This window comes from Galleria mellonella, unplaced genomic scaffold (genome assembly GCF_026898425.1).
Source record: "Galleria mellonella isolate WM207_F2 unplaced genomic scaffold, CSIRO_AGI_GalMel_v1 utg28, whole genome shotgun sequence".
Lineage (NCBI taxonomy): Eukaryota > Metazoa > Arthropoda > Insecta > Lepidoptera > Pyralidae > Galleria > Galleria mellonella.
Window position 1 is genome coordinate 5,972,401 of NW_026442064.1, and position 22,071 is coordinate 5,994,471.

Below are 22,071 nucleotides of genomic sequence, written 5' to 3' on the forward strand. Positions count from 1 at the left end.
GTTTTTGAGTTTTAGCGAGACTAAATAACAGCAATTTATCATTACATATTTTAAAACAAAGTCCCCCACCGCGCCTCTGTCTGTCCATTTGCGATGAACTCAAAAACTAATGCACCAATTTTCATGTTATTTTCACCAATGGATAGAGTGGTTTTCGAAGAAGATTTGATTATATAATTTATTGACTTTATGTATATAATGGCTAAAATATAACGATATTTGTATAAGGTGTCGAAAAAAAAATAAGCCGTCTGGGAGCTTTCAACGAAAACGTTGCGTAAACCCTTTGGGATATAACATAATAATGTATGGTGGAATTGTGTATCTTATACAGGTCTACAGAAAAGTCCACAATGGCATGTTTATCTCTTAAGGATTATATACTATTTCCATTTTAGTACTTTAAAAAATGAACAATTATACAGCGGCAATTGGAAAGCTATTTACACAAATACGGTATTAATTCTTATCATTTTAAATACGTTAGTTGGCTTAAGCATTTCATGAAAATTATTTTTTCCCTTTACATCATGCAAAGTAAGTTAATACCTTAGGAGATATAGCAAAATCAAAATAATGCGCAACGAAATTAATTTCGTGTCGTCGTGATTCGATCGGCGCGGGCGCCTGAGTTTAGGTAGTGTATCAATTTGTAAATAAATTTTATATATAACGAAGAAAGATGATTGATTTTATGTTTGTTACGATTTAACTCAAAAACTACTTAACCAATTTTACCGAAAGCTACAATCTCCTCGTAGTAACACTATTTTATATTTTCTGTAAAGAACCCGTGAAAAGCCATTGATTAATTAATAATTAATTGTCAATAAACTTTTTGTCATTCTAGACGGCTAATGACCATCTAGATAGAGCCCTGCTAATGGGTAATCAAATTGTAATCCAAGTAAAGATGACTATTATAGAAAATATAAGCTTACCAATCATTCGTGAATATATAGACAGAACATTGTATTAATATTCGTACAGATATGTATGCGTACAGTTCTATCAAACTACTTTTCTTAACATTATGCATACACTATGTTCTAAAAAAATGCAAGTCATATCACTTACAATAATGTAGATTAGCACTTTAGCACTTTTACGGATGAACTTGTCTTTTCATTGTTTACATTTCTTGCCACAGGCAAGGATTTATATTTAACCGTGATATAGCATTATTACTAATACGGCGGAAAAAAAGAGACGAACAGTGTAGGGGGCACTAGTTTACAAATGGTTAAACTACCCACTTTATATAAATTGTGTAACATAAGCTTAAATGATAAATTTTTACATTTATTGAGATTTAGATTTTTATTATTAAATACATGTATTATATATGAACCACTTCTAACTACATAAATGAGAAATAAAGATTATAATAATAATGTTATTATATTCGTTTCAGCTATTAATATAACGGTAGCATGTAACAAGCTGCGGGCTAGAGATAACAATAAAAACATCTGGATACAAATTTAATATAAAATAGACGCTAAAAAATGAGAGCCCCGGAGCGAGGTGAAACTTTACCCGTCTAATTCTGTATTCAGGTGGAAATGCTTCCCGGAATACGATCTAGGTAGTGTTTAGGTCACGAGGGCGCAGATAATCTGATTTTGAACGTAATAATAGCAACGGTATTTAATACCGGTCGAGCCTTAATCCAGCTCGGAAACTCAGTGTCGATTCTTGGAATATGGCATTTTAGTGACCAGTGGAAGGTAGAAGCCTGACGAAAGCCCGTGATTTATAGAGCGATAACAATCGATTGCAATAAGTTAGGACCAGCACTAGCCGCGACTTATAGTAAGACTGAGATATTTGATAAGATTTTTTTTATTTGAGCGTTTCAAATATATGATACTGGATGTTAAAATATAGTAGGTAGATTAAAGAACAGAATGTAGAACAAGAGCTAGATCTTTAGAATTTGTGTATATAGGAATCGAATATGAATGCTCTCAATACGTTTGCTCTAATATGATTGCGTGAGAAAAATCACCTACATACGAGTATCTACACTATACAACAACTTATGGTATGGTTGGGGCTAGATATTTTTATATATAACTTAACTTTCTGTCCGCTTTGTACGCGTGGTTTTCAGAAGTAGAAAAAACAATGATATTAGATCATTTATAAATGGCGAATCAAGATAAAACATATACCAGATTTAAAGTAAAATTTTCAAGTACATAACTGTAAAAACCGCATCCAATTTGGTATGTATATATATATATATATATATATATATATATATATATATATATATATATATATATATATATATATATATATATATATAATATATGCTTTAGCATCTATTGGTTTTATTAAGATCGCGATAGTGAATAAAATAAGTTATATTTTATAAAATTTATCTTTCTATCTACCCATGCAAAATCAGGGCAGCTACATTATACATTGTAGTGAATGGCATATTAACTGACGGCGTCTCTTTAAACGGTTTATTGAAAATATGATAGTCATAATATCCTGAGGCCAGGTTTGAGATTAAATTTTTTAACATTGTAACATAAAACTTTAAAAAGTTCAGTATAGGTTAACGTTGAGCACGAACACAGTATAATGTTTATACCTGTATGCAAATTACGTACCCTGCAATTACAGTCGTATGCATATTCATTTGTTTTTTTTTTTCTATTTAGAAAGAATAAAATAATACAATATATACAGGCAGGCCGTCATAAATTTCATTATGAGTATTTTTAATACTTATTGCGTAACAGTAATCAGCAGTGAGCAGCTTTCTTTTCGAGTATACGAGTACGAAGATCTTACAAAATATATTCAGCTTTAATAATAAATTTGTAAGGTCCTCTTTGGCACTAGTCTCTTTCTGCCCACCCCGTAATCTGACGCAAAGATAAATGCGGAACCCACTAGTCCTTTTTCACTGGGAATTTCAGTAAATCCTTTTTTATATATGACCATTTTAAGTCCAAAAAGGAACGTATGAGTACATTCAAAATTTCTGAGATTGTATGTTAATAGAACAGTCGTTCAGGTTAAGTTTATATAAAACTAGATATGCTGGCACTAGTGTGTCTGTGATAGTTTTTTTTTTTTTTATAATATATAGGGATGACACTTTAAAACAAAAGAATTTATACCAAAGAACTAAGCTTTTTTTTAAAACAAACTACATATATGAATCCGTCCAGTAGTTTTTTGCATGGTGCTTGCAAAGACGCGGTTTAGCTATAGTTTTATTATATGTACAGACATAAAAAGATAGATAAAAAGTGAAGTCGACCTAAAGTCTAATAAATAAAGGTAAATACTATACAAATGATACACGTCATCTACAAACAATAATTGAGATATTTTCAGAAACGTATATTGATCTAGCTTTTATTCGTGACTTCGAACACATTGGCTTTTATGTACTCATCATGTTGATATACCAATTATATATTCATGCCGACATTTACAAGGTAGGTAGAGAACTAAATGCCAAAGGAATCAATGCCTGTATTTTAAAAGGGACCAATAATTAAACAAGCAAAATTTTGCTCAGAAAAACAGTAGAAAAATAGGAAGTAACGAATTTTTCCGCCTGTATTTTTTTAGATGTATATTAGGCGACGTTTTCAATAATTACTTATGGAATTGATGGGAGTTATTCCCATGTTGGTTTGACATTAATTTTAGCACAATTGAGGTACTTTATTTTGAGGAATATAATCTTATTATTTTAACCAATAAAAAAAATATGACCATTAATTATTTATTCATTCAGTTAATTATAGCTGTGATATTGCTCTCGTAAATTAAAGCGCAAAATATCATGTGTTAATTTTGCATAAAGTCGAGCCATGGATGAAAATTCAATCATATTTATTCAATTGTCTTTTAAATTGAATGAAATAAATGTTTTGTAAATGTATTACAAGTGAAATATTTAAATTTAGAATGCGTAATCGTGGATTTTCAAATAGATTATATTAACATGCGTTTTTGCAAGAACACACATTATCTTATCACTAGGAATAATGCTTTGCGCAAAAATAATTATCACAAATGAAGTCGTAGCCGCGTAATATAGCAAAATAAATAAATATAAAATTTCTGTTTAAGGAAATCGTTTAAAATAATTGAAATTTGCTTATAAATAGACCAGTTTCTTGTTTACAATGAAGAACGTACACACAAAATAATCCTACGCCGAAAAGGCTCATAGTATTTGCTCAGGCGTGTCAAAGGAATGATAAATTATATTCGTACCAGCTTGGAGTAGTACCTATTGACATACAAGTTATACAGTTTAGAAACCCTGATGAACCGTCGTAGTGCGGTATGTTGTACGCAATGACATTGTTAATTCTACCACTATTACAAACGTGAGTTTGTATGACTGTATGGATGGATGTTTGTTACTCTTTCATGAAAAATTACTAAACGAATATGAATGATATTTGCTAACTTAATACTGACCTGATAAGGGAGACTTTATATAAGAATTCATGTGAGCGAAACTGCAGGATATAGCTAGTATTATAATTGTCAAAATGAGTTTGTTTATTTGTTATTTCTTGTCATCTTAACTGTTTAAACAATTGCATTGAGATTTGCTATATAAGTACTATTTAGAATAAAAAAGGCTATTTTTTGTCCCGGTCAATCTAAATTTAAAGCAAACTTGTTTATAGCTATTAATACTATTTTTATTATAATTATAAGTTTAATATTATATAAATTAGTAATTATATATCTAATAATTAATAAGTCTACAATCTAGCAATCTATGGTTTATTACGATACTTCGATACGTTTCCACGATATATAAATTTCATAAAAAAAAAGTCGTACTCCTATGTTCACAAGGATTGTTCACATAGGTACTATCCGTTGGGCATTTGGAATTTTTTGACAAATAATTTAATTCATATCATGTGCCGCCGGCCTAAAATCGACCGTGAAGTTGGCAGGGCGCCAGAGGCGTGCCGGCTGCAACCACTTTCAATTCGTGGACGACTGTACCAAGCACTACCCTATTCGTCGCACCAAACGGGCTTTTGCACTAATTACATGCACCTATTTGTACTGCCTAATGAGAAAAATACCTATTATTGCCTTTAATATTTTTTAAACGATTCCCGAAACATTTGCAATTCATTCCATTTATGTGGCGATATATGTAGAGGGTCACAGTGAAAAACAATATTCTTTAGAACAACAATATGTATAATACGTGTAGATACAAGACGAGACAACCATTTGAATAGAAACAAAAACCGTGTAGAAAAATAATATCAACATATATATGTGGCCAGACTTAAATTTACATTATGGCCACAAAGAAGTTTCAATAATATAAATTAAAAATAATAGTTTAACGTGGTTCTAACGCAAATCTTATGTTCTACCTATGTTATGTATCTAAATTAAATTATTCTATCTATATAATCGATTGAATACAACAATGTATAACAATTGAATAAAAAAAATTAAACAAATATGAAATGATATAAAAGTTAAACCACTATATAAACTTTCTATATAAATTAGCCGTATGGTCCCGGTATAGAATAGGCCATCCGTTCCTTTCGCGTGGATGTCGTAAGGTCGAACCTAAGGGAGGGCCTGGGATGGGCAGCAGCGTCTCTCTTAAAACATCTCTAAAGCCTAAAACTGCGGTTGCCAATCCGCCTGCCAAGCGTGGCAACTATTGACAACACCCCGCTAAGAGAGAGACCTATGTTCAGTAGTTAAAGACAGTTAAAGGCTGATATGATGATATAAACTTTCACATTTTAAATACTAATAAAACGCACCCGTATGTTCACTGTTAATAACTCCAGTATACTGACAGATCCCTTAATTATACGGCAGCTATTCTATGATATACCAAATCTGCTCTTTGTTTTTTACTTCCATTGTGTTAGCGTTATCGAGTCCCGTCCAACACTGAGCGACACGTACGTTCCAATTAATTTCTATCGACATTACGGAGATTGAAATAATTTTTTATATATAAAAGGAGAATACAACGGGAATACGACGGGAATACAATAGAGAATAAATACTGGTAATAGAATTGTGTGTGCCGACTGTTTTAGTATAGTCGACTTCCTACATGAAGCATCATGTTCTGTCTAACCTATGTCAAGGCAATGTTTCAGAATTTGAACAAGTTTTTTTCATGAATTAAAATCAAGTTATATACTAAATATCCTGATTAGTTCGGGTGTGTGGAATAAATGTGCGAATGAAAGGATGAGAAATAGGATATGTACTCATACAAAACGCAAATAAATAAATAAAATGAATTTGCCATTTGTGCAATAACGAACAAATAAATAAATATGTAATGCACAATTGGAAAGAATAAAGATAGTACTAGAAAAAGTTTAAAATACCTTATCGTGATCAGATGGACAGTAGAGTATTCTGAGCCGGCGAAATCAGATGATTCACCAAAATGAATAAAACACAAGACGTAAAAACAAAGCTTTTAACACTCAGTTCTTTCCGTCTACGCCATATAGGCCTTACGTGAAGATAAACGGACATTTAGACAAATACAAATCTGTAATATCTTCGGAAATAAACATTTAAATTACATGCTGTAAAGGGCCATATTGATCTATATTAAATGGACAATGTATTTAAGGTACTTAATTGGATAAAAATTAATGCTGTATTGCTTAAAATCACTTCGTAAATAAGCCATTTTTCCGTAAAATGTAAAGGATAAAAAATAGTTATTGCGGGTTATCCTTAAGAGATAGACATATACCATCGTGGACTTTTTTGTTGACCTTTTTAAGGGGTACAATACGAGGTCTGTCCGGAAAGTTCGTATAAAAGTGTTCTGGAATGCGAGAAAGAGGAGTGGGGAGGCCAGGTAAGCGCAGGACCCCTTCCTTATGTCCCTAACAATGCTTCAGTTCTGGTCTGACCGCCGTGCGGTGCGAACTGGCTTGTCACGCCATCTGTGAAGTTACCTCTTAACGAAACCCCGTCGGCATGGAGCCCGCTTCCGTTGAAGAGCAGCGCGTCGTAATCAAGTTTCTCTCGAAACTCGGCAAGAATGGCCGTGAAATTTTTGCCGATCTCAGAACAGTTTATGGGGATGATGCTGTGAAGGAACCAACCGTCCACAAGTGGCTAAAAAGATTCAGAGAGGGCCGAGAAAGCGTTCAAGATGACCCACGTTCAGGACGTCCTTCCACTTCACATTCCGACGAAAACGTGGAAAGAATTCGAACTTGTGTTAATGGGGACCGTCGTTTAACGGTCAGACAGTCGTGTGGCACGAGTTCGTCCAGAATTGGCGCGAGAGGGGCGTTGGATTCTTCACCACGACAATGCCCTTGCCCACACCTCTCTTGTTGTCCGTGAGTTTTTGAGTAAAAATTCCATTACGGTGACCGAACACCCCCCCTATTCGCCGGATTTGGCCCCGTGTGACTTCTTCTTGTTCCCAAAAACCAAATTGGTACTTCGGGGGCGGCATTTGGGGGACATAAATGAGATAAAAAAAGCTACGACGGGGCAGCTGAGAAACCTACAACCAGAGGACTTTCAAGGAGCCTTCTCACAGTGGAAACGGCGTTGGCACAAGTGCATTATGTCACAGGGGGAGTACTTTGAAGGGGATAAAATTGATTTACCTGAATAATTGTAAAATAAAATTTTTAAAAAACTTTTATACGTACTTTCCGGACAAACCTCGTATTTTGATTTATCTCGTGAGGTTCAGCCAGCGTTTGCAATGTAAGCGCATAAAAATGTGTTTATTTACGAAATCACATTAGAAATCTCTAAATTTATCAGTGTTTCTCTACAATATTATGCATATATTATACATATAAACCTTCTACTTAAATCACTCTATCTATTAAAATAACCGCTTCAAAATCCGTTGCGTAGTTTTAAAGATTTAAGCATATACAGGGACGGTCAGACAGCGACAGCGACTTTGTTTTATACTATGTAGTGATATTCAGTTCCATTGATTTTATGAATCCGATATAAAAATAGAACATGAATGTAACTAAACAGTCAGCTTGATTGTATATAAATCATATCTATGTTTTAAATTAGCAATGCATGTATGTTTCAAAGTCAAAATAAAGCAATAATATAGCCAAAGTAGAATTCATACAAATTTATAATTCAAGAGTTTCAATAAAAAAAAAATTAAGGATGTCTTTAAACTATAGCAGTACTTGATAGGCGGCACCTCCTATAGAACCTCTTTAATATTGATGTATACAAATAAGAGCAACATTCAAAACATAAAAGGCCTATACAACAGAAATGTATATTTCCTTTATCACTTTGCATCAATAAAATTTGCTTCATAATACTAAGCGATCACATTCCGAAAGATCGGAAGCTTATTTGGATTGTTTAATCTTGAGCACGCGAAGTAAACGAAATATTCAATGGAGAATAATGGATTTTAGGAAGCCAACAGTATACTGAACTGAGAATAATAATTACATCATCCATCATAAGGTAAAAATGGATGAGCCCTGCGTACGTTTATTTATGACAAATTATTTAAAAGTATGTCGAATATCAGCAACGCTTACTTTCTGTTATGGTTATCTATATATAAACTAATAAAAAAGAAAAAAAAATATTTCGTAGGTTAGATTTAATTTTCAAGAATACAATACAATAATAAGAATACACCGCTTCTGATAACTTCGTACTAGAGCAAAGTAATTGTATAATAAAAGTAATGTAAATAAAAATTTAAACTACTCTTATTTTGATATAGAATTTTATTTGTGAACGTATTTAGTTATCAAACATTAGTAATAAATTGATCAATGAGTGGTACAATTATACTCTGATTCTGAAATCAGGGGAACCTTTTACAAGTTCTTTCCTCTGACACGAAATGATTTATCTGCCCATAAGAAGATTGTCTTATCTAACTTGTGTCCTTACATTAATTATAGTTACAACATCCTGTACTAAAGTAGGCCTGCGCATTTTTACGCCTATACTTTCCCAGAAACCAATTAATCGCTTTACTATACATATTACGAATGCAATCTGCCAGGCTGCAGATTCTTCGCAATGGTATTAGAACTATTCGGAGGACCATTAATTAATTTATGACAGTGCTCCCATTTGGAACGCATCTTTACTTTCATTCTCTTTCTTACATACCCGACTCTGGCTTCCATACATAGGTGCGAGGAATACTAATAACTGTACTTTTATTAATATACTAGCTGTTGCCTGCAATTTCGCTCGCGCGTAAATTATAAGTAAAGAATAAATGATTGTACGGAAATGTGTGATTTTCAAAGTAAGTAGCATGAAATTATATTCTGGTTACAAAAAAGTATCGCGGTCTTAACATTTTCTTTTTGCGCACTTTTATATAAATACAGAATTTTATCTTCGTTAATCCGCTAAAGAAATGCTTTTTATTTATACAAGGTATTTCTTACCTTTAAGGAATAATATTCTTAACATTTTGCATTTCATTATTTACACCTTAAATTATATAGATAGAGTGTCTCCATACAAATGCTTCAAAAAATACGAGTTAATGTTTTCATACAATTGTGAATGTGATAGTGTTACTAGATTAAAAAATATTATTTTAGATTAAGAGAAATAGGTAAAGGTCATAACTTATAATTAGGATTAAATATTTTTTTATAATATTTAACTTTATTTATATATTTGAATATATTATTTATTATTAGTTATATATATTATTTAGAAATAATGCATACATAAAGAATAAAAATGCGGTAGATAGAACTTTATAACTCTTTCTTATTGCTTTAAAAATAGTAATATTTTGAAGCGAAGGTTGAAAATCACTGTTTGTGGATCCAAGTATATTTTAAATATGGAAGGATAATATCACTTCATATTATAATATCACAAAAGTAATAGCCATTTAGATTTTTTTTTACTTCATCGATTTCTTTGAATACAAATATCGCAGAATCTTTGTAGATTTAAAACTTATATTGGTGTAAGAAATAATTAAACTTTTAATTTAGAGCGAATTTTTAAAAAAATATCTACGCATGGGAGTGAAAAATATAAATTAATTATATAAAGTTGACTAAATGTAAAAAATAATTAATTGTATTTTATCATAAGTTTAATTTCTTAATGCTAATTTGTTAATTCTGACATCGCATCCATATTTGAAGTGCATACGAATCCTCAGATATCGATTTTGTAAGCAATCAGTCATATAATAAAGATATATTATTACCTGTATACTTATTAAATAATTAATTAAATGCTACTAATATATTAAATGTGATAGTTTATAAAGTTGTTTTTTACTCAATCACGTTTAAACAGCTGAGCAAATTTGAACGAAATTTGCTATGTTAGTAGGCTATATCCTATATAACTTACTATATAGGATACTTTATACTGATAAACGGGGGTAAACTCGCAGGAAACGGCTAGAATTTTATAAATAGTACATTACTGCAGCGGTATTTTTTTTTTCAATAAACAGCTTTCTATTTGCAAACCAGTTCGAAATTTAAATAAAATTTTGATTTATCTCGAAGAAGATTGTTAAAATAATGCTCCCATTTCCAAGCATGTTTGAGAAAATACATATTTATGTTTAAAAAAAAATTCGATAAATTTTGGAAACGGGTGTTTTTCTAAAACGTATTTCTACAGTAAAAAAAAAACAAATGCGACACTAGAGACCCGAGCAGACTTCGGAGGCCTATGTTTAAAACGAAATACACCTGATGTTATTTGCTGATAATGTAGCTTTCTATAAATGAAATTATTTAAAAAAAAACCTTTCCTAATTGTTTAGCCATACACATATTGATTTACTCATCTTTCCATTGTTCTGGATTAGCTAAGTAGATAGAGTGCTATAAGAGACGACGTAGGTTTCTATATGTTGACATTATATATAGACCATAATTTGATTATATCCTTAACACGCACAAACGGTATGGTTATACGTATTGGAAATAGTTTTAAAACAATTTAAATAAGTTGGGCAACCGTTTCTGTAGTCATTCAAATCTATTCCTACAGACGTGATTAATAGTAAACAAGCAACTCGCCCCGGTTTCGGGTGCAAATTAGGATGTGTTGTATATACAAACCTTCCGTAAAAAATATCGTGTTATATAATAGCGTCGATGAATGACATGTTATTACGAGATTTTATTTATCTTTAAGTGGTATGGGGAAAAATCTCAAATCTACTCATATACAGAGTTCACTGCAATAATCAAATAAAGCAAAATACATTTACACATATTTAGTAGAAATAAGTATTATTATATAACTGTATTGAATACTAGTGTCCGACCGAAACAGGTTTTACAGCCGAAACCGATATCGAACTTTCGGCCTTGGTCTCAGTTTCGGCCGAAACATATTTCAAATTTCTCTTCTATGGTATACTGAAATCTAGTGTATTTTCTACACAATTATTTACACAAACATACAGATAGTTAAAGGGTAATGATAAACACTAATTGAAGTATGTTACAAATATGTCATATATGTATATTGATATGTAAAAACATGTTAAAATTATGACTTACTCTTGGAAGTAAACTTAAAAAAAAAACATTCAGTAAGACACACACACAACACACCCACACACACAAAGTTTCGGCGCGGCCGAAAGTTTCGTCTAATTTTTGGCCGAAACCGAATCTAAGGCCGAAAGTAGAATTTCTGGCCGAAACCTAAAGTTCGGTCGGACACTGTTGAATACAGAACAATTATCAGTAATGGTATTCAATATACTAGGTGTATAATTTCCCATACTAGGTATACTACAAAAGTAATTTGCTTGGATACCTGTTTGCATGGCTGTGTTTCGGTTTGAAGGAATATGGCAGTAAATTTACAGGGTACAGAGGTATAACACCTTAATCCTCAGGAATAGCATCGCATGGAGTGTACGAAACAGTATCCTTTGTTATCCATTGTACTACTCATGTCTATATGGCACGATTACCATTTTCCGTCAGATTCTTTGCCATTCTAAATGGCATAAACATTTTTTTTTTTAATATTTTATGTATTTCATATTCATTAATACAAATGTTTGTATTTTACGGGCAAGCTCCTATGAAGGTGAGGTACTGTTTTAAATTGCTATATCATCAAAATGTATTTCCAAATTTATATAAAGTAAATAAGTTTATACAGAATGTCCAGTAAGTCATAGATGGAACGGAATCTGGCAAAAAGGAAAATCCTGCTCTATCAAGAAAAAAAAAAAATACGCCAATAGTTACAAAATAGCAGGAATTTATTATTTTTCTAAAAATATTTTTACTGGGATGACATATTATATAAGTATTAAAAAAAATGTGCATTCCACATAATTCTTTTTAAGTAAAGGGGAACATACATAATGTGGCTTTCAGGTGAAAATGATAGTTTAGAATTTTTCTACTATTTTTCTCGCGTTGTGACCCGACGTTTAAATGAAGCGTACCCAAATCAATGGATCGGTAGGAGAGGTATAGTGGCATGACCTCCGCGTCCACCTGATCGTATCCGATTGATTATTTTTTTATTTGGGGATATTAAAGAAAATAAAAATGAGTTGGAGAATAGAATTCGAAATAAATAACGGGCTCTAAATTCTTTATGTAGGAATTTTATACGACGTTGTTGATTATATATTAGAGTTGGTGGAAGACATTCTGAAAAAAAAAAAAAAAGTTAATACTGATCACATATGTTTCATGGGCAAATTCAACTGTACTTACTGTCATGTTGTCTCTCATTTCAGAAATATAAATTTATAGTATCATTTGTATTTATTTGAAATCTAAATACTGTACATTTTTAGAATCGTCATGAAATTTAGAAGTTTTTATAATAATGTGCTACACTTGTGTAATAAATTTTTTTCAGATAGGCTTTTACTCAAATTTCATACTAAAATTCTAATTCAAGTTAAAATTTTTTACAAAAAAGTTATTTTTTTAAAGTAACAGCAAGAAAATTCTAAACAAATATTTACACCAGAAAGCCACATTATGTGTTTTCCTCTTTACATAAAAAGTGGGATACACTTTTTATATATTTGTAAAATATGTCATCCTACTACAACATTTTTTAGAAAAATAAATAATCCCCACTATTTTGAACTATTGATTTATTTTTTTTTTTATAAGGCTAAATATAGTCCCCCTATAGCTAGAATCCATTTTATCCATGACTTATGGAACACCTGTATTCGACCATTGTAATGTATTGATTACTTGTGTATGTAACAGTAATTTTATTATTATTATAATTTCATTATTCTTATTTTCAAATCACTAAATTTAGTAATTACAAACACACACATTAGACTTATATTTGAATTTAGAATAGGTAATAGGTAGGTTGTGGTTTTCTTAAACACCTTATAAGACTTATTTGGAAAACTATGCTCTTTACAATTACATAATATGTAACAATAGCAATAACTAGAAAAACACACAAATTTTTTCTACATAAAAAATACATGCAAGTGACAAAAGATATCTTGTTCAAAACTACAATTGGACTTACCCAAGTAAGGCAGTCTCCTCCGCATTCATAGATGACATGTTGGATGAAGTCTCTACAGGATCCGTGTTTACTCTGAAATAGTGCAGTGAACTTAGCTTACTTTGCAAATGGGTGAATCTAAATTAATACTTATTTTGTATTGTAATAAAGTTTATTTTTCTAAAATAAAACACCTACTCTTCTCAATGGATTGCCTAATTCAACTGAAATGTCTAAAATTTTAAATTATCATAGATTCTATTTGGATTTTAAAGTAGATTACTTAAAAATGTAAGTGCAGAAGACAAAAGCAAAGAAAGCATATCATGCACAAATACTTACTCATTAATTTCTTCCATACATGTCACATTCAAAGGAGAGGCAACAAACAAAGGCTCTAATCGCTTCCTAGCATAGCCAATGTTGAAGATTTTTTTATATTTTTTTATTGGGGCATAACTTCTTCTATCCACACCAATTCTTTTTTTTGTTGGCAGAGTAGTTCTTTCGTACAGATATTCCATGGACATGTAAAAACCACCATTCAGCGAACACCGATGCATGCCAACTTAACCAAAAGAGAGAAATATAAAGCAAAAAAAAATGTTTTGCACTAATTAAAAAAAAAAAACTATTCTACACATGCTTTTGAGAATTGGAACACAAAAAATAAATTAGAAAACTATGCATTAGGAATATAAAAACAAAATATTTTAAACTTTAATAAGTGTTAAAGTGATTAGTGAACAGTTGAGTTGCTAAGCAGTAAGGGTAAGTGCGAAAAATTTTTAAAAATATTTTGGCTTACCTGATTGTGTGTTAATTTGTCGTATTTAGTTTGAAAACTGCTAGTCACAGCTTTTAAGTATTAGTGATTAGGTATCTCTCACACGTCAACTCACTAAAGCACCAGCTACGTAAGCGATCGTAATGAGTCTGACTTCTCTTCGTCTTCGCCTCTTGGGCCGAGTTAGGTCATACACCACTGAAGATGGCTGTAGCTCACTTCGTAGTGCACTATAAGCGCATGCGTGCGCAAATACGTCAATTATTCAATTTACAACCCGGGAAGTCGCAACACGATACAAAGTGTAAGTCCTTGATGAGCCACCCCAAAAACTTCCAGAAAATAAATTTAATCTTTCTGAATCATTCACCAGAGAGATTTTATTGGCTAAATTGACTAAATACACAATAAATATTTGTAACTTTCCAATAAACAATCATTTGAAATAAGAAATTTAAACTTGAATTTTTGTATTGAATGTTTAAAAAGTCCGCTTAGTTGCTTTGTTACGTAGATTAATATTGTAAAAATTTTCTCAGACTGACAATTATTATTATTTTTTTTTTTTTTTTCTTTTTTTGTGGCGTTCACCCCGATATTAGGGTATTTTGCCAAGAACAAAACGGGGAAACGATAATAGTAATAAAAATACCTAACACAAACGAATTTAGAAAGGATAAGGATTAGGTCTAGGATATTTATAGGATATGAAAGATATACTTGTACATATGAGAATATACTTATAAATATATAGGAAAAGCAATTGATGCAACTATAAATGTATTCATGTAATATAACTAAATCTTAATATTGTTATCATATATATATGAAGATAGTATTTTATAGATAATAGGATCATTGGAAGAAAGTAGAGTAAGAATAGAAGTTGGGAATGGAACACGGATGGATCGGAGATGATTAAAAAGGGAGGTGTGGTCAAATTTAGAACATGAGAAGAATATATGATTCAAGTCCGCCACTTCAGCACCGCAATTACACGACGAACTTTGTACAATACCAAGCTTGTATAAATGAGAAGGTGTGCATACGTGACCTAGACGCATACGAGTTATAATAGTTGTTGCGGTCTTTCCAAGCTTTAATTTACAGAACCATGGTTTGAAAGGAATATCGGGTTGTATAAGGCGATAAAATCTTCCTTTTATTGTACTTGTTTTTTCCCAATATTCCTTCCAGGCATACCTTAAATATATTTTTGGGAGACAAGCTAGGTCACTACAGTAATTATGATACGGATACATATCACCACAAGTTACAGCCTCTCTTGCAATAAGGTCAGCTTTGTCATTGCCGCTAATACCACTGTGTCCTGGTAACCAGGCAAAAGAAACGGAATAACCTCTCAACATGCAAAGATAAAGACTTTGTCTTATGTCACAAATAATGGGATAAACTGGTTTTGATTTAAACGGATATTTGGCTAGAGCTTGCAAAGAGCTCATAGAGTCAGTGAAAACTATTGCCTTATGTAATTTCATTAAAAGTATATATTCTACAGCTTTTAAAATACCATAACATTCCCCGGTAAAAACTGAAGACTCCGGTGGAAGTTTAATTTTTTGAACGATATTAAATTGTGAATGAAACACACCCACACCTACACAACCGCTATTGTCTGGTTTTGATGCATCAGTAAAGATGTAGTGCCATTCATTCCATTCAATGTCAGTTATAAACATAAATTTGGCATTCAATTCTGAATCATTTTTTAATAACCCAAAATCATATTTAATATTAGGAGATAAAACTAAAGATTGATATGAGCATTTATAAATGGGAAAACAGGACGATGTAAAAGTGGGAGATTCTATGGATTTATATTTTTCATAACTTTGTATTAAACATGGAGGTTTTTTATGTTTCCAATAAGATGAAGACGAAATAAAGATATGTAGTTGAGATAACTTTTGAATAAGCAGATGATCAGATAATTGTAAACAACGAAAAAAGAAGCGATCAGATAGATATTGTCTTCTTAAAACCAAAGGTGGATCACCGACTTCGAGCTGTAAAGCATTGATTGGACTTGATTTCATTGCTCCAGAGATAATCCTCAAGGCCTTTGATTGAATTAAATCCAATTTCTTAAAAGCAAATGAACTTCCTGGAGCTAACAAAAAAGTTCCATAATCAATGACACTCCTTATAAGACCATTATAAGCAAGTTTTAGTGAAACGGGATGTGCTCCCCACCAAACTCCAGCAAGGCACCTAAGAATGTTGAGGTTACGCTCACATTTCGTAGAAATATAATTACAGTGGGACAGACCTGTTAATTTATTATCTAGCACGATACCTAAAAATTTAATTTCAGTCTTTATAGGAATGTATGAGTTATCATAAAGCACCTTAATTTGTTGCGGTGATCTCATTCTTGAAAACAAAACTACACTACTCTTGGTTACAGAAAGATTAAGACCATTTGCATCTAACCACGTTTTTAACAAATCTAATGAATCAGATAATTTGGCAGAAGCAGATTCTATGGACTTCGCAATAAAATATAATAAAAGATCATCAGCATATTGTAAAATTTTGACGGATTTATCAAGGAATAATTCTAGATCGTATGTGTATATGTTAAATAAGATTGGACTGAGAACAGATCCTTGTGGAAGGCCTTTCCATACTGTTCTAGATAATTTGGTATCTTCATCTAAATTCATATATATTGTTCTTTCTGATAAAATATTAATAATGAAATTAGAAAGCATTACCGGTACATTTAGAGCTTGTAATTTAGTTTTTAAAATAGAAATTATTACATTATCATAGGCAGAATTTATATCTAAAAAGGCTGAGAGGATTGAAAAATTTTGTGAGAAAGCTATATGAATATCTGAAATAAGAATGCTCACATTATCTAAGGTGCTCTTACCTTTCCTAAAACCAAACTGGTTCGGGGATAGTAAGTTATTACTTTCTAAAAACCATTCTAGACGGTTTTTCACTAAATGTTCAGCTAGCTTTAGTAAGACAGAGGAAAGTGCAACAGGACGGTATGAAGATGGTTCAGAAGGTGGTTTATGAGGCTTTAGAAATGGTATAATAACCTGAGACTTCCATGAAGTAGGTATATTTCCCGAAATAATTATGGAATTAATTATATTTAAAAAGTAAATTAATGTCGCATCGCTAGCATTTTTAAAAAAGGAATACGGTATACCGTCTTCTCCCGGTGCAGTGTCTTTAATAGAAGCTAGAACACCTTTAAGTTCTACTAGAGTAAAAGGAGAGTCAAGTTCGAATAATTCGTCAGAGACGGATAGAGAAATATTGTAAAGGCATTCCGGCACATAACTAGGAGCAAGGCGATCTAAAAATTTATTCGCTAAAGTTAAATCGAGTGCAGAACGTGATGTATGATTACTAAAGGCAGATCTGAATCTTTTAATATTATTCCAAACGACTGATGAATTAACTTCTGGACAGATAGAAGAACAAAATCTTCTCCAGCCTTCTAATTTCTTTTTTTTCAGTAGTTTTCGAGTAGAACGTGAAACTGCGGTGTAAATTTCAAAATTTTCTGGTGTCATGTAATTATTATAATTTTTTTCAGCCTCTTTACGATTTTTAATTGCTTCCGTACAATCTTTGTCCCACCAAGGTGGCGAGGGAATTTTCCCTGAAGCACTATTTTTAACAGGAAATAATAAATCAGCAACCTCCTTCATATTTATCATCAAGTCATTACAACATTGATGTTCATTTCCATGGTAAACAATAGGTAACTCCGATATTTTATTATCTAAATATTGTTTGTAAATATTCCAGTCTACATTTGATAAATTATATTTAAGCCGAGGACCACTCTTTCGACTTGAGGGAATGGAAATTGGAAAAGAAAGAATGAGGGGAAAGTGATCGCTTCCGAAAGTAGAGGAATGAGGATACCACGACAGTGAAGAAGCTAAATCAGAAGAACATATTGAAATGTCAGGAGCACTAAACCCTTCATTCGGTGCAGTTCTACGTGTCGGTACATCTGAGTTAATAATACATAAGTTGTAAGTGTCAATTATCGTCAGGAGTTTTCCACCATAAAAATTAGAAGTAGAACTGCCCCACGATTGGTGTTGAGCATTAAAATCGCCCATTACGAGAAAAGGTTTAGGTAAAATTGAAAATAATTGTTCTAGTTGTGAATATATTTGGCATGTAGGATCAGGAATATATAAAGTAACAAAACAGATACCATTTATAATTATAGCAGCTGCATTAATGCCGCTATATACAGGAAGCGAAAAAGAAGAAAAAGGAAGGGAGTTTTTGACCAATATGGCAACACCGCCATATCCGTCAGCTCTATCATCACGGAGACTTGTAAAGCCTGAAATCCTAAAAGGATATCCTGGCTTTAACCAAGTCTCTTGTAGAGCTATTATAAAAGGATTATATTTATTAATCAAATAAAATAAGTCTGATTTCTTGTTTGTTATGCTACGACAGTTCCACTGAATTATTAGGACTTTGTAATCCATTGTGAGAAGTTAATAATTGAGAAAATACATTGTAAATGGCATCGTTGGACGGTGGTAAAGTTGTTTGTATCATTTTCGATTGCGATAACACTTTAATAAGCATGAGAATAATATCAAAGATGGATTGATTATTGTCAATATTATTTGATGATAATGCACAACCATTAGAGGGAGCAGGAATATTATATTCCTTAACTATGGCTTCATGGGCAGAACGATCATATCCTTGTTGTGCTTTTTGAGGAGAGCGTGGTTTAAGTGTAACTGTTTTTTTATATGATGATTGAATATGTGGTAATGATGATTTCTCTTTGAGGAAAGAAGATTGAAAATGAGATTTATTGGACGGAGATGATGATGTTAATACATCTGAATATAGTTTAGAAGTGGGAGGATGAAATTTTGATGCTTCAGCATAAGAAACACAACTGTGGGCCATTGTTTCTTTAATGGCTTTCTGACGTACATATTCAGGACATTTCTTACTAATTGCTGAATGAGAACCATTACACAAGATACAAGAAACATTTTCCTCATCTACTTCACATTTATCACCTGTATGATTTTGCCTGCATTTATAACACCGAGGATTTGAACGACACTGCATCTTGACATGTCCGAACCTACAGCAGTTATAGCATTGGATAGTGGGGTAAATGTACAAATCTACAGTTAATGATGTGTAAAACATAAATACTCTTTTTGGTAATATTTGTCCATCAAAAGTAATAACAATGGTTTCAGTATTAATAAAACTTGGTTGTCCTTCATTAATGGTCTTTTTCTTAATTCTTCTGGTTTTTAGAATTCTCTCACAACCTATAGGTACTGATATATTTTGGATTACTTCCTCTTCTGTCCAATCTTTAGGAATACCCCTCACAATTCCCATACGGGTTACATGGAAAGAAGGTATAAATGCCTTAAAATTATGTGTTTCTAAGTGACTATTATTTAAAAATGCATTTGCATTTTCAAAATTTGAGAAAGAAAGCGATAAACGGTTTCTTCCTATTCTTTTGAGGCTACCATTCACTATATTATTTATCTTATTAGTGTGTAAAAAGCGACCAAATGCAATAGGATGTAATGTAGTGTTATCATTAGGATGTGTTTCATTTTTTTGTACATGAACGACATAAGGAGCTACATCCTCGGCATTGTACAAAGTTCTGCTTAAAGTACTGGGTGGAGAAGCAGGTTTAACAGACTCGGTATTATTTACAACTGGTATTGATACTAGAGTTTGATTCTCATCCTCAATACATTGACAATCACTATCTTTAATTTTAGATTCGAGACCTTTGGTGTGCCTCCTTCGTTTTTTATTGCAATGTTTGCAAATGCGACGTTCGCCACGTACTCGCTTACGTTTAGAACTTGCAACGCTAGAACCATCTGTGTCCATACTAGATTCACCCAATATATCAAAACTATTATTAAATGGGATAGTTATATTTGCAGACACCTGGGGGGTTGTCCCCCAGGGTCTATAGGTGGATCCATAATGTCTAATTAATATAGGTAATTTACTTACCAATATTTACAGCAACAAACACTATTACTACAAAATATACAATTATATATACAATCTAATACACAATATATAAATAAGACTAATCCTTATATAATTAAAAATAAAATTAATTTAAAGAAGATCAAAAAACACTCCCGCTTTTTTAAACGTTTCCCGCGCTTTTTCCAACAATTATTATATAGGTTCTCTTTCTGATCTGCTATCCTTTTTTGGCAATCGGTTTTACGGCCTTAGATACTAGCCTTTTGAGCTTAACTGATCTACTTACTGATAATAAAAGTTGCTAGATGTCTTTTATATTTTTACCCAAATCACGATTTTTTTTTAAGTCAATATAATTTTTTTTTATTTTTATCTTGTGCGAGCCACCTTCGACTAACCCGCTTGTGGGCGTGGGTTCTTGGGTGTGTAGATCAGGCTGGAGAGATTGAAACAACCACTATTTACTTGGAAGCTCTAGTTCCAGAAGAGTTTTTCCTAGTTCAGATAGTTCCTCTGATCGGATTAAGCTGTATGCCACACAGGCAATGGTTTTCGCCGCAATAGCCGCCTTAAGGGGACGTGGGGGAGAGCAGTCCGGGGCGCGGGCCCTCTTCTGCTAGTGTCGCTTGCAGCACATTACTATGTGCAGGGTAGTTGTGGTGTGTGGTGGTGGACATTTGCTGGTGACCTCGGAGAACGTGGTTCATTTTTTAACTGTTGGCGCCGTCAGGGCCGATCGGCGCGGTCTTCGCCTGCCGGGTGAGACCTCGTGGGGGGAGGCCCGGCAAACTGCCAGCGCAAGAGCGGCCTTGACGATGCCACGCGCTCATTTCTATGGGACCGTAGCTTCCGTTGGGAGCGTGCGAATAAGTTAGTTAGTTAGCGATATGTACAGCTGCGATCCTGTTGGGTGGTGGTTTGTAGACTGCAAACACACGGATGTGGCTTCTGTCTATGCATAGCTCGACTCCGAGTGCGTACATGGATGTGAGATTCACCCGGGGGAGCGGTTGATACACTACATTTCTTTTCAGTGTGACAGCCAACCCGCGATATACCCTCTGGCTGTCCGAAATCCCGTCCTGGCGGTTAGTGTGGTATCCTGGGATGTGGAGTGTGTCGGAAGCCCCTAATAGTGTCTCTGAGATGAGACACACGTCGACACGGTACTCCACAAGCAGCGTACGCAGCAAGGTTATCTTTCTGTGGACTCCGTCCACATTCCCGTGAAGCAATCTCAGCTCCATTGTTAGACAACCTCGCCATTCCTGCGGTGATTGCCGGCACTGGATCTTATCCGGCTTGCACCGCAAGTAGCACCTCTATCAGAATACTGAAAATCATTTTCACTAATTATGCTGTGTCTGCGTTGATGGAGGTGCTGGTTTTTATGGTGTGCTTCGCCATCTTCCCCTTATTAGTCTGTGGTGCCGACGTTGTCGGTAAGGCGACGGCTGGGGTGACGGCGACCGCTGGCGGTTGTGTATTGCTGCTGCTGGTTGTGGGGGCTTGCTCCGTGGACCCGAAAGCACTTTTCCTCGTCTTGTTTTTCCTCCCCCTCTTTCTCCTCTTCTGAAGCGGTTTCTGCGACCGCTCTGTTGCCGGATTTACTGGGGTCATTTGGTTGCCCCGGTCCGCGGCTAAGAGGACTGTACGGTCTTTGTGTGCTGATTTGGATCGAGTTCTAGCAATGGCTCCTGCCCTCCGGTTGCGGATTTCTCTTTTGAAAACCAGGCAGAAGACGC

The 22,071-nt window shown here is 33.3% G+C and overlaps 1 protein-coding gene across 8 annotated transcripts in view; it reads right to left on the reverse strand.

The window, feature by feature from the left end:
• LOC113521187 (protein NDRG3) overlaps nucleotides 1–14,848 on the reverse strand; it is a 95,616-nt gene extending 80,768 nt beyond the window's left edge. For 4 of the 8 annotated variants that reach the window (XM_052895437.1, XM_052895438.1, XM_052895433.1 and 1 more), the window contains exons 1-3: nucleotides 14,327–14,847; nucleotides 13,861–14,086; nucleotides 13,540–13,611 (exon numbers count right to left, since the gene is read on the reverse strand). In XM_052895437.1, the coding sequence (XP_052751397.1) occupies nucleotides 13,540–13,611; nucleotides 13,861–14,081 (293 nt within the window). In that variant the 5' untranslated portion in view covers nucleotides 14,082–14,086; nucleotides 14,327–14,847. Of the gene's footprint in view, nucleotides 1–13,539; nucleotides 13,612–13,860; nucleotides 14,087–14,326 lie in introns of all 8 variants that reach the window. The other 4 variants (XM_052895434.1, XM_052895435.1, XM_052895439.1 and 1 more) reach the window with 3 other exon arrangements.
• Nucleotides 14,849–22,071: the final 7,223 nt, after the last annotated feature.